The sequence below is a fragment of the Rhinoraja longicauda genome, chromosome 12 (assembly GCF_053455715.1).
Source record: "Rhinoraja longicauda isolate Sanriku21f chromosome 12, sRhiLon1.1, whole genome shotgun sequence".
NCBI classification, from domain to species: domain Eukaryota; kingdom Metazoa; phylum Chordata; class Chondrichthyes; order Rajiformes; family Arhynchobatidae; genus Rhinoraja; species Rhinoraja longicauda.
Window position 1 is genome coordinate 6,534,462 of NC_135964.1, and position 14,389 is coordinate 6,548,850.

Sequence of the window (14,389 nt, forward strand, 5' to 3'; positions counted from 1 at the left end):
GGGCCGCCTGTATATCAGAAGCCCACAGGCCCTGCCCTGGGTGGGGGCCTACATCGGGAGCTCCGGCAGCGGCAGCATCTTCGCCCATCCCGAATTGCGGGGCTTGGGTCGGCCCACCGCGGACTTTTCACCGTCCGGCGCGGCCTGAAATAGGCCGCGGGATTTTCTCCGCCCGGCGGGGGCTTCAATGTCGGGAGCCACGACCTCCCCGACGTGCAGCGGCGGCGTCTTCGCCCGCCCTGAATCGCAGGGCTGGGGTCGGCCCGCTGCGGACCTTTCACCACCCGGCACGGCCTGGAACGTGGCAACTTCAACAGCCTGACCGCGGGAGAAGACGGCAGGGGAAGAGAAAAGACATTCTGGCCTTCCATCACAGTGAGGAGGTGACTGGAGGAGTGTGATGGATGTTTCTCTTTTTTTGTGTTTCGTGTTGGTTTGTGATTGTGTGTGTTATTGCTTATTTTTATTGCTCTTATTGTTGGACTGTGGGTGACAAAATCTCGTCCAAAAGACTTGTTTTTTTGGATGACAATAAAGGTTATTCTGATTCTGATTCTATCTAAAAATGTTAAAACAAGGAGGAGGAAATCATGACGTCTTTTAATGTGGAGCCAGCACAGGCAGTGATGGGTAAGTGAGTGGGTGTGAGTTAGGAGCCAAGTAGCAGGATTTCAGACAACCACAACTTTATAGATTTTCAGCTAGGAATGCACAGGAATTGTCAAGCCCTGAGCCTAGAAACTGGATTGCACCTATTTTGATGTGCTAACACATCACACTGTGTTTAGTTCCAATGCAAAATCAGGCTCCAGTGGGAGAAATAATGAGTCTGGCCAAAATCCACTGTGATGGAGCATTTGGTTAGATTAGAGCCAGAAACAAGACTTAGACATAGAGTCTTACAGCGTGGAAACAGGCCCTTCGGCCCAACTTGCCCACACCGGCCAACATGTGCCAACTACACTAGCCCCTCCTGCCTGCATTTGGGCCCACGTCCCTCGAAACCTATCCTGTCTTAAAAGTTTTGATAGTCCCTGCCTCAACTACCTCCTCTGGCAGCTCGTTCCATACACCCATCACCCTTTGTGTAAACAAGGTACCCCTCAGAGTCCCATTAAACCTTTCCTTTCTCACCTTAAACCTATGTTTTCTGGTTCTCGATTTCCCTACACTAGGCAAGAAACTCTATGCGTTTACCGAATCTACTCATCTCATAATTTTGAACGCCTCTACAAGATCACCCCTCATCCTCTGCTCCAAGGAGTAGAGTCCTAGCCTGCTCAGCCTCTCCCTACATCTCAGGCCCTCGAGTCCTGGCATCATCCTCCTAAATCTTATCCGCACCCATTCCAGCATGATGGCTTTCCTATAACAAGGTGCCCAAAGCTGAACACAAAACTCTAAAATATGTAGGAATAAACTGCAGATGCTGGTTTAAACTGACGATAGACACAAAAACCTAGAGTAACTCAGCGGGATAGGCAGCATCTCTGGAGAGAAGGAATGGGTGACGTTTCGGGTCGAGTCGCTTCTTCAGTCTGAAAGTCATGGGAAAGGGAAACGAGAGATATAGACGATGATGTAGAGAGATACAGAACAACGAATGAAAGACATGCAAAAAAGTAACAATGATAAAGCAAACAGGCCATTGTTAGCTGTTTGTTGGGTCAAAACGAGAAGCTGGTGCGACTTGGATGGGGAAGGGATGGAAAGAGAAGGAATGCCGGGGTTACTTGAAGTTAGAGAAATCAATATTCGTACCACTGGGCTGTAAGCTGCCCACACGAAATATGTGATGCTGTTCCTCCAATTTGCGTTTAGCCTCACTCTGATAATGGAGGAGACCGAGGACAGAAAGGTCAGTGTGGGAATGGGAAGGGGAATTAAAGTGTTTAGCAACTGGGAGATCTGTTAGCTTCAGGTGGACTGACTGACGGTGTATGGCCTCACCCACGTCTTACATAACTGCAACATGATCTCCCAACTTCTATACTCAACACTCTGACTGATGAATGCCAATGCTCCAAAAGCTTCTTTGACCACCCTATCCACCTGTGTGTGGTTCCTGACTGGACTATGCTCAAGCAAATGGAGTTCAGAATAAATGCTGCACAGCAACCTGAGAAAGGAAAATAACACTCCCCTCCACCAACACGTGCAACGGCCAGCACAGAGAGAGGGAGGTTGCCAGAGGGGGGGGGGGGGGGGAAACCATGTAATTAGTGAAAGAAACCTGGCCATCCCCATCAAAGAGAGAAAGACCAGGAGGGAGGCCCTGTGCCCAGAATGGGCTGGAAACCTTTCAGGGCCACTGTAGGAAGCCCCAGGCAGGAAGTGGTAAGGTCGATCGCAACAATGGAAGAATTTGGGGGGAGTTGATGGGAGGTTGGGTAGAATAGCTGATGGCGAAATTTAGTGCGGGAATAGGATTGCTCTTTGTACATCGGTTAGAGGATAGTACAACACAGGATGAGGCCTTTTGGCCCACAATATCTGTAGCGGACATGTGGCCAGGTTAAACTAATCTCTGCCTTCACTTGATCCATATTTCTTTATTCATTTCGTAACCATGTGCCTATCTAAAACCCTCTTAAATGTCACTATTGTATCTGTGTCCACCACCACCCCTGCCAGCGCGTTCCAGGCACCCACCACTCTCTATGGAAAAAAAATTGTGCTGCCCATCTTTAAATGTTGCCCTCCTCAGCTTAAAACTATGCTCTGTAGCCTTTCACATTCCCACCCTGGGATAAAGGTTCTGAATGCCTAAACTTTGCCTGCCTCAAACTCTGGGATTCCAGAGAAAACCATCCAAGTCTGTCCAACCTCTCCTTGTAGCTAATACCCTCCGATCCAGGCAGCATTCTGGAAAATATTTTCTGAACCCTCTCCAAAGCCTCCACATTCCTCCTGTAATGGGGCGACCAGAACAGCATCCAACAAGCCAAATGCAGCCCAACCAAAGTCAATAGACAATAGACAATAGGTGCAGGAGGAGGCCATTCAGCCCTTCGAGCCAGTACCGCCATTCAATGTGATCATGGCTGATCATTCTCAATCAGTACCCCCTTCCTGCCTTCTCCCCATACCCCCTGACTCCGCTATCCTTAAGAGCTCTATCTAGCTCTCTCTTGAATGCATTCAGAGAATTGGCCTCCACTGCCTTCTGAGGCAGAGAATTCCACAGTTTCACAACTCTCTGACTGAAAAAGTTTTTCCTCATCTCCGTTCTAAATGGCCTACCCCTTATTCTTAAACTGTGGCCCCTTGTTCTGGACTCCCCCAACATTGGGAACATGTTTCCTGCCTCTAACGTGTCCTACCCCTGAATAATCTTATACGTTTCGATAAGATCCCCTCTCATCCTTCTAAATTCCAGTGTATACAAGCCTAGTCGCTCCAGTCTTTCAACATATGACAGTCCCGCCATTCCGGGAATTAACTTACGCTGCACGCCCTCAATAGCAAGTCCTATGAAGCTGCATCATGACTCCCTAACTGTACAACTCAAAGCCTTGACCAGTAAAGGCAAGCATACCATATGCCTTTGTTACCACTCCTATACCTGTGTTGCCATTTTCTTAGAGCTATGGAGTTGGACTGCAAGATCCCTCTGTACGTCAATGCTGTTAAGGGTCTTGCCATTAACTGTATACCTTCCCCTCACATTTGACCTCCTAAAGTGCAACACCCCACACTTGCTCAGATTAAACTCTATCTGCCATTTCTCCACCCGTCGCTGCAGTTGATCTGTGAGCTGGCACAGACTTGATGGGTTGAAATGGACTCCAGTGCGGTAAAAAACAATGGAAACATTTAACATTAACATGGTTGTAAGAATCCCCAGCCAATGCAGAACGTCCCACTGAATTAGGGATTTGTTTGTATCCTTGCTGACAACGTTTCTCTCCTCAGCTGGCAGGTGATGCAGTGGATATTAGGCAAAGAGCTATCCCTGCTCTCCATCCTCTTCCTCTCGCACTCCTGCTCCGGCAGCTCTTAATTCTGTGCCTCGGTGAGTCCTGGCTCCCAGTCTCCATGTTGCTCTTCCTCTGGACCATCCACTGTCTTCAGCATGTAGCATCAGACAATAAAGTCTTCCTATCTCGGAGTAGCTCAGCGGGTCAGGCATCATCTCCGGTGAAAAGGAGTAGGTGACGTTTCGGGTCAGAACCCAAAACGTCACCCGCTGCTTTCCTTCAGAGATGCTGCCTGACCCGCTGAGTTGCTCCAGCATTTTGTGTCTATCTTCAGTGTAAACCAGCATCTGCAGTTCCTTCCCACAAGTCTTCATATCTGTTCAGTAGGGCACTCCCAGACATAGAGACCACAAAATGACATCTTGGGAAGTCCAATGGTATATTCCACTTGGTACATATATGATTTTTATTACCTGCTGCAGTTGGATAACATACTGCGACAGGCATCCAGGGAGGCAGAGAAGGTCCTTATTCACCATGGTCTATTCCTGCAGCCATTGATCACACCTGAGAAAACTCTGGTGATCCACAACAATCTGCAGGTTGGAAACTTTGTCTAGTTGATGAAAAGTTCCAGGGTCTTCAAAAGAATGTAGGCTTCAAGGCTGCTTATAGGAAGCTGCAAAACGGGCAAATCCCTGTGCCTGAGATGTCATCAGTTCCTTACCGAGACCAAAATGTAAATGAAATAGTTTCTTCACAAACACAGTGCGTGGGTGACCGCTCCAATGCGATGTGCAATAACAAATTGGACTAATTGCAGAGATCAGCTCAGGCCTGTGGGTACGAAGTTGAAAGTGACCCTGCCCTCCATGGGGAGAGCCATCTAGGAGATGGAGATATTCTTGCTGTTGGTCTATTTCAGTGATGGGTCTACTGTTGATAGGGTGAGCAGTTTTAAATACTTGGGAGTACACATCAAAGAGGATCTGACATGGGCAACGCACATTGCCGCACTGGTGGGTAAGGCAAAGCAGCGCCTTTACCACCTTAGACAGCTGAGGAAATTCAGTGTCTCTGAGGATCCTTCATTGCTTCTACTCTGGGGCTGTAGAGAGCATCCTGTCCGGCAACATTACAGTCTGGTTTGGGAACAACTCTGCCCAGGACAGGATGGCCCTGCAGAGAGTAGTGCGTTCGGCAGAACGCACCATGGGAACTACACTCGTCCCCCTGCAGGACCTATACATCAGGAGGTGCAGATCGAGAGCAAGCAAGATTATGAGGGACCCCTGCCACCCCAGCAACGGACTGTTCCAGATGCTACGGTCAGGCAAACGCCTCTGCTGTCACGCTGTGAAAACGGAGAGGATGAGACGGAGTTTCTTCCCACAGGCCTTCAGGACTGTTAACTTTTATAACTCCAGGGACTAAATTTTGTCTTTGTATTAACTTTATTTGTATGCTGTAACTGTAATTATTTTTTGTGCACAATCCGCAGGCATTGCCACTTTCATTTCACTGCACATCGTGTATGTGACAAATAAACTTGACTTGACTTGACTTGATGACCAGCTTTGAAAAGCTCAGGCTGTGATCACAGGTAGGAGGCTGCGTTTTTATAGATTCTCTGCAAGTAGGCTATTTCCTGAATTTTTGAATTGCTTATAAAATAACATGTATGGGTTTGGAGAATTCTTTTGGCAGTAATTATCACTTATCTTGCAGGTCAAAGTTCATCTATTCTGGAACGTACTAGCCCTTGGTTTCTCAGATGAATACCGAACAGGTCAGTTTTACCTCATGATTTCAGTGCTGAGTCTACTGGTGTGGTCTGTCTGTGAGTGTGCAAGTTGCAGAGGAACTACATGCAAAATTGAAGTCTTCATTACTTCATAACCATGGTGAACAATGATCTTCACCAAAGCATACATGAAAGATCCTCTTCTTTATCATTCTTGCTTTCGTTTTTTCATGGTCCGCTTCCCAACAATCTCTGTCTATGTGTTTCGAGTGATTGGGAACTGAGGGTACATTTTGTCCACCTGCCCTCAGCAGCTGCAAGGGTGGTCGGTGCCCAATAACTGCAATAACTGAAAGGCCCAACCATTTTCATTCCATTGGTTAATTGTTCAGACAATTGAGCAGCTGAAGAAGTCCGAACATTTGTTGGTTTCGTACAACGATCAGCCAAAACATTACGACCACCTGCCAAATAAGCTGTTGGTCCTCCGTGTGCAGCCCCACACGCAGCAGGGTGCGATGCACTGTGTATTGTGACACATTCCTCCCGTGACCACCATTAAAGTTTTCTGTGACTGGTGCCACAGTAGACTTTCTGTCGGTTCGGACCAGACGGGATAGCCTTCGTTGCCCTCGTGCATCGATGAGCCTTGGGCGCCCAACACCCTGTCGCCAGTTTGTGGTTTGTCCCGCCTCAGACCACTGTCGGTAGGTATTCGCCACTGCAGACCGGGAGCACCACAAGCCTTGCCGTTTCAGAGATGCTCTGACCCAGTCTTCTGGTCATAACAATTTGGCCCTTGTCAAAGTCGCTCAGGTCTTTACTCCTACCCATTTCTCTTGCATCCAACACATCAACTTCAAGAAACATAGAAACATAGAAAATAGGTGCAGGAGGAGGGCATTCGGCCCTTCGAGCCAGTACCGCCAATCAGTACCCCGTGCCTGCCTTCTCCCCATATCCCTTAATTCCACTAGCCCCTAGAGCTCTATCTAACTCTCTCTTAAATCCATCCAGTGATTTGGCTTCCACTGCCCTCTGTGGCAGAGAATTCCACAAATTCACAACTCTGGGTGAATTTTTTTTTCTCACCTCAGTTTTAAATGGCCTCCCCTTTATTCTAAGACTGTGGCCCCTGGTTCTGGACTCGCCCAACATTGGGAACATTTTTCCTGCATCTAGCTTGTCCAGTCCTTTATAATTTTATATGTTTCTATAAGATCCTCTCATCCTTCTAAACTCCAGTGAATACAAGCCTAGTCTTTTCAATCTTTCCTCATATGTCAGTCCTGCCATCCCAGGGATCAATCTCGTGAACCTACGCTGCACTGCCTCAATTACAAGGATTTCCTTCCACAAATTAGGAGACCAAAACTGTACACAATACTCCAGATGTGAACTGACTGTTTACTTGCCGCCTAATATATCCCACCCCTTGACAGGTGCCATTGTAACAAGATAATCAATGTTATTCACTTCGCCTGTCAGTGGTCATAATGTTTTGGCTGAAACTCAAACCAATGTAGTTCAGAGTATGGAAGGAGAGGAGGCAATCTCTAGGCAGACATAGGGTGGACAACTTTTGAGGCACTTTAGGGGCATGCAAATGGCTTCTTAAGGTTGCTCAAGGCCTGGTACACTGGGTGGGGCATATGTAGTATACACTCTGCCTGCCGGTTTATGAAAATGGTGCCACCAGTTGCAAAGGCAATTTGTATATTTTAATATGGCCCACAACTTAGAATGATTGATACACATGCATGGGACGTAGTCAGAATTTATATTTGATTGCAACTTTAACTTATTCTCAGTACCATTACTGGATTTTATCACACAGTCTAATTCTCTGCACTATTCTTAGCTTTTTATTATTTAAAAAAAATAAAATCACATCTGCTAATTCCATAAATTATGATGGAGCACTTTGGACAAACCATAAACTAACATAATTTACTGTGCAAATACAAGCAGCCATCTTGCATCATGTATTTGATGTATGCTTGCCGAATTATGTTATAGCCCAAACACAACAAACTTGATTTAACACCACACCTTCTGCACTCATATTTGAAACATTTCTGCACCCCCTGTCCCACTTCTCTCATTAACCTATTTTAACAAGTGAAACATTCCTTTCTCATTTAATTCATGTCATTTCAAGACCTTTTTTTAATAACATGACAGATATTGCTTGAAGTCATTAATTTAGATTAACGATTGTCTCTATGCTTGACTTGTTGGAAAAAAATGATATTGGTAAAAATCAACGTTGTTGTTCACATGAACAAATCTGTCAGGAGAATGGTCAATGTAGTAACAAAATGTGGCAGAACCTCTCTCCACTAATAAGTGCTGCCTGGCACCCACCATCCACTGATTAATAGCAACAGCTTTCGAAGAATGCAAATTTAACAAAAATCAATTATTATAAGCTGGGCCCCATATCTCACTGTCAAAACAAATCCTACCTTCAAAAAGAGTCCCATCCAGCCCTTTTGTGACACGTACCACAGTTTGATGATTGACCTGAATCACTTCATCCCCAGCGTGGATTTTCTTGCACCGATCCGCAGGAGACTTTGGGGAGGAAAAAGGAAACGCAGTTGAGGTAAAACAGACGCAGCATCAAGTAAAGAGTGCAACATTTACTCACTTCATTAAATAACAACGCCGAGGGTTGTAATGTTTTTTACCACCCAGCTCAGTTAACTCCTGCTTAATTTCTAAATGCAGCTTTGCCATGGCAAAACCAATGTTCTGAATCACAACATGCTTATTTTGCTTAATCAGGGGAACTATCCAATTTGATCGCATACACCGTCCAACGTACCAGAAGGTCATTCACAATCAAAAGATTTGGGCCCATTTGATGTTGAAGGTTCTGATTGTCTATTAAATTCACTTGGAATCAATACACAGCTTTTGCTTAAACTTCAGGGGAGTTGTTGTGTGGAAGAAGCTCCCAAAATGTGGAATGCATGCTTGAGGGATATGTGCAAGACCTCTCAATGGGGGAAGCACTGGCAGAAATTATGAGATGGTAGGTTTTGTTTCCCTTGTAGAATAAGGCCTTGGGTATGTAAGTACAGTTCGTAATAATGTTTTTATTCCATCCTGGATATCAACGTGCATCCTTGTTCCTCCAATTCTCCTCTTGTTTACCACCTGCTGCAGGGTGATGGCTATCTTCCCTGGCACACAAATTTGAGGCCGGCTGGAATACTATTTCACTTAATGGGAGATTGAGTGTTCAAGATGCCTGCAGAGCCACTGTACTGCAAGATATTCTTGTTTTGTCCTCACCGAGCAAATACATTGTGGGCATAATACCACCCTCCTAGCCTTGGCACTCACTGGCATTTAAAGTTGCACTTCCCAGCTGTTATAGAAACATAGAAAATAGGTGCAGGAGTAGGCCATTCGGCCCCTCGAGCCTGCACCGCCATTCAATATGATCAAGGCTGATCATCCAGCTCAGTAACCTGTACCTGCCTTCTCTCCATACCCCCTGATCCCTTTAGCCACAAGGGCCACATCTAACTTCCTCTTAAATATAGCCAATGAACTGGCCTCAACTACCTTCTGTGGCAGAGAATTCCACAGGCTCACCACTCTCTGTGTGAAGAAATGTTTTCTCATCTCGGTCCTAAAAGACTTCCCCCTTATCCTTAAGCTGTGACCCCTGGTTCTGGACTTCCCCAACATCGGGAACAATCTTCCCGCAACTAGCCTCTCCAACCCCTTAAGAATTTTATATGTTTCTATAAGATCCCCCCTCAGTCTTCTAAATTCCAGCGAGTATAAGCCTAGTCTATCCAGTCTTTCTTCATATGAAAGTCCTGCCATCCCAGGGATCAATCTGGTGAACCTTCTCTGTACTCCCTCTAAGGCTAGAAATCTGGCAACTGAATCAGCCTACCACAACCAGAGAGCAGTGCTGAACGACCACCTACCCACTCATTGGTGACCCTTGGACTGCCCTTGTTCGGACTTTGCCAGCTTCACGTCGCACTAAAGGTTGTCCCCTTATCATGTATCCGCACGCTGTAAAGGGCTCGATTGTAATCATGCATTGTCTTTCTGCTGACGGGATAGCACGCAACAAAAGCTTTTTAACTGTACTTTGGTCTGTACATGTGGCAATAAACTGAACTGTAACTTTTATTCTGTAATTATTCATTTTAAAGAATAAAACATCAAAACGATGAGGGGAGGCACAGTTTTCACGGACAACTGGCAGAAAAAAATCAGGACGATGTTATTTAACAATATTAGCATTTTTCAATCATGTTATTGAAGGGGATAATTAATGAAACATAATTAGATTTTAGATTTAGATTTAGAGATACAGCGCGGAAACAGGCCCTTCGGCCCACCGGGTCCGCGCCGCCCAGCGATTCCCGCACATTAACACTATCGTACACACACTAGGGACAATTTTCACATAATACACAGTCAATTAACCTACAAACCTGTACGTCTTTGGAGTGTGGGAGGAAACCGAAGATCTCGGAGAAAACCCACGCAGGTCACGGGGAGAACGTACAAACTCCGTACAGACGGCGCCCGTAGTCAGGATCGAACCCGAGTCTCCGGCGCTGCATTCGCTGTAAGGCAGCAACTCTACCGCTGCGCCACCGTGCCGCCCAGGATGATGAGGAAGCAGCCAGTAAATTAGTGAGGGAGCACACAACATGGGACATTTGGGGGCCTCTGTCCCAGGCCACAAGCTGATTGTGTGGATGTACAGTACTCCAGATCAGCGCAACTGAATTGAAGTGCGAGTACCTCTTCCTGGGTGACGTTATTCATCAGTGAGTCAAGGATCATCGTCACAATGACACAAGTGAATTATGGCTTTGGTTATTGTGCGAGTGAACTGTTGTGCCCACCATCAGATACATTACAGTACAAGAGACTAGAGAGCAGGCACATAATAGACTGTACTGCTACAATTCCAGCTAATTTACCTACTCTATCTACCTCTTTGATGACCCTCGCACTATCCTTGATCGGACTTTGCTAGCTTCACCTTGCACCAAATGCAATTCCCTTGTCATGTATCTATACACTGTACATGAGTCCATTGTAATCATGTATTGTCTGTGTGCTGACTGGGCAGCACGCACAAAAGCTTTTCACGGTACACAATAGACAACAGACAATAGGTGCAGGAGGGGGCCATTCGGCCCTTCGAGCCAGCACCGCCATTCAATGTGATCATGGCTGACCATTCTCAATCAGTACCCCGTTCCTGCCTTCTCCCCATACCCCCTGACTCCGCTATCCTTAAGAGCTCTATCTAGCTCTCTCTTGAATGCATTCAGAGAATTGGCCTCCACTGCCTTCTGAGGCAGAGAATTCCACAGGTTCACAACTCTCTGACTGAAAAAGTTTTTCCTCATCTCAGTTCTAAATGGCCTACCCGTTATTCTTAAACTGTGGCCCCTTGTTCTGGACTCCCCCAACATTGGGAACATGTTTCCTGCCTCTAACGTGTCCAACCCCTTAATAATCTTATACGTGTCGATAAGATCCCCTCTCATCCTTCTAAATTCCAGTGTATACACTGAGTTGTTGCACCTGGTTGACAGTTACCCCCAGTGTTAGTGGAGATGAAGGTCACCAATGCCTTCAAGTTACTATCACAAAGCCCCACCAGTAGCTAGCAGGCTACCCCAGAACCCTTGCTTCCTTGCTGGCTGGATGTTTGTTACTCTATTCCAGATCCGATGACCAAACTGTGGCAAATGGGATCTCCATTTCTGCATGCAATTGCTGGAAGAAAACTCCACATGAGACCAGTCTGTGGAATAGTCGGCATCCACCAGGTTTTACAATCAATTAACTGTTAATTGTCATTTTCCTAGCCCTGCCAAACTGAGATGGCTTGAAATGGCCATTGCTCAGGGATGCTGCAGCAGTCCACATTTCCATGACACTCCCCATTCGTGAGGCCGCAGTACATATCCGAGTGCAGTGATCTCTCAACCAGTTCACTTTCCAATGTCACGAGTCTTTTACAGAGATGCTGCCTGTTTTGTTAGTGTGTTCCTGTTCCTCACGGGTTGACAATGCTGTTCGAAAGCATCGTGAGCCTGCGCTAGCGTAACTTCTTGTACGTTGCCCACCGGCGTCCGAGTCCCGAGCACTTGGTAGAGCTCTCTCCCTTGCGGTCCAACTGGGTACATTAGCAGTTTCCTCATTGTCTTGTCATCCTTTCCACCCATGCTCAAATCAACATAGAGCTCAAACTTCTCCCTCCATTGTCTCCACTCCATCGGCAGGTCCCTTGCCTCAAAATCTATTTGCCTAGGGGACTTCAGCTGCTCCATGCTCCTGATAAATCCACCCCTCTATCGATGGGAACAATGTAGGCCGCACAGTCGTCTCTCGGTAGTAATACTCACAAACGTCGTCCGCTGTCGTCCTCTCGACTAATCCTGAAACAGGCCCCGATCTGACACCATGTTTTGTTAGTGTGCTTCCTTTCTGTAACCTGCTCCATTACAGCTGCACAATTAATTACCAGAGGCTTTACACTCGAGTCTTGGGTTCAGCCATTTTAATTCAGGATCATCTTGGCTACTGCCTCATGGGTAATATATCCCCGGTACAGCGCCACAGAGCGCGCTATTCCCGTAACACTGCCTGATTTGGTTTATTTCCAGTATTTTTGGTGCTTATTTCACTTTCCAATGCAGTGAGCCAGGTTGCGGGTCCTAAATTCGGTCAAAGATTTGGATCGTTTCCTGTGCATCAAGTGAATCCTCATGTACCATCCGTCCTGGACCACTGCCTGGTGACTCTCTCCCTGGCATAGTGAGGACCACTTCTGTATTTCATGTTGCTTTATGCTACAATTTAATACAATGACAGTACAGCTCGAAGGTATTTATTTCACAAAATGTTGGAGTAACTCAGCAGGTCAGGCAGCATCTCAGGAGAGAAGGAATGGGTGACGTTTCGGGTCGAGACGTCACCCGAAACATCATCTATTCCTTCTCTCCTGAGATGCTGCCTGACCTGCTGAGTTACTCCAGCATTTTGTGAAATAAATACCTTCGATTAGTACCAGCATCTGCAGTTATTTTCTTACCGTACAGCTCAGTAGGTTCAAAGAGAGTAGGAAATTGCACTTCAACAGTGTGAATATCCATATACGAAAACTCTCGTTTGTTTGTTTGTTTGTTCCTGAACTACAGCCAAAACGGTACACGATAGCGCGACAATTTTAGGCCCACCTTACTCATCGCCGTCCCTTTGGTGCTAATGGAAGAAGTTTCATTGAAATCGGTGTTATATTTTTAAAGTTATTCACATTTTAAAGTTTAAATCTATCTCCTAGGGAGGGAGGGGGGAGGGAAGGGAGGTGGTGGATGGAGGGGGGGAAGGGAGGGAGGGGGAGGTGGGAGGATAAGGGGGGTTGAAGGGGATGGAGTGGGGGGAGGGGAAGGGGGTGGGGGAGGGGAGGGGGGAGGGGGAGGGAGGGGTAGGGGAGGGAGGAGGGAAGAGGCAGGGAGGAGGGAGGGAGGGGGGGGGGAGGAGAGGGTGCTGCACCAATGCAGAAGAGGTTTGAGCCCAACGGGTCCACTTGGTAGAAAATACAAATCACCTTGGTACTGTACATTCATTGCATGGATCACAATGTACTGGTACACAATGATTAGGCTTGGGCGCATTTGCATGGGATGTTATTCAGATATGACATACCATAGAGTCTGCAATAACCACTTCAGACACCTCTTGTTCTAAGCTTCTGAATAAATTTACAACAGCTTACTTTCATTAACAAGTTGTCTCAAATGGCTTTTCACCAATGGTTCTACAGACGCGACCCTAATATGCTGAAATATAAGGCAAAAACATGACCAGCAAGGGCTGAGAATGGATCATTTGTAAGAGGGAGCTCAGGCGGACGGCCAGCCTGACTCTCAACGCTGACTCCCCTCATGTTTGTGTGTTCGTTCGCTTGCTCGGATCCCTGTACGCTCAGGGCTGTGCAGCCAAGAACAATGCCAACTTCATCTTTCATGTTCGCTGATGACACCACTGTTGTTGGCCGATCTGCAACAATAATGAGATGAAATACAGGAAAGGGATCACTAGCCTCGTGTCATGGTGGGGTGGGAGCTGCTTTCCATCCTCCTCGTCCACCCTGGGTAGTTCTACGGAACTGGCAACATTTGCGGCAAAGCATCAACGACGGTACTCTGAAGCACCAATCGCCACTTTTGACTGTTGTAGTTGACATACGGAAGAAGAAGAAGTGTGATGGTGTCAGGGCAAATCCCCAGCCCTTTATTTCAGTAAGGCGCCAGCATTGGTTACTAAGTTAAGGAATCGAGGGGGGTGGGCACAACCTTGGTTTCATCCACAGAGCTGTGTCGCGATAGTTGACAGCTTCAAGCTCCCAGGCATCTATATCAACAGCCACCTAATCTTGTCCCTTCACAGGTGATGTGGTGATCAACAAAGCACATCAGCGTATTTACTTTCATAGGCGTCTGAGAAGATTTGGCATATCGACGAGAATCACAAACCTCAACAGGTGTATCATTGAAAGTATTCTGACAGGAGGCATTTATTCACAAAATGCTGGAGTAACTCAGCAGGTCAGGCAGCATCTCAGGAGAGAAGGAATGGGTGACGTTTCGGGTCTGAAGTCTGAAGAAGGGTCTCGACCCGAAACGTCGCCCATTCCTTCTCTCCTGAGATGCTGCCT

The 14,389-nt window shown here is 46.7% G+C and overlaps 1 protein-coding gene across 14 annotated transcripts in view; it reads right to left on the reverse strand.

The window, feature by feature from the left end:
- cnksr2a (connector enhancer of kinase suppressor of Ras 2a) overlaps window positions 1-14,389 on the reverse strand; it is a 473,672-nt gene that overhangs the window by 202,323 nt on the left and 256,960 nt on the right. For all 14 annotated transcript variants that reach the window (XM_078408943.1, XM_078408946.1, XM_078408945.1 and 11 more), the window contains one exon: window positions 8,173-8,241. In XM_078408943.1, coding sequence (XP_078265069.1) covers window positions 8,173-8,241 — 69 coding nt within the window. The remainder of the gene's footprint in view (window positions 1-8,172; window positions 8,242-14,389) is intronic.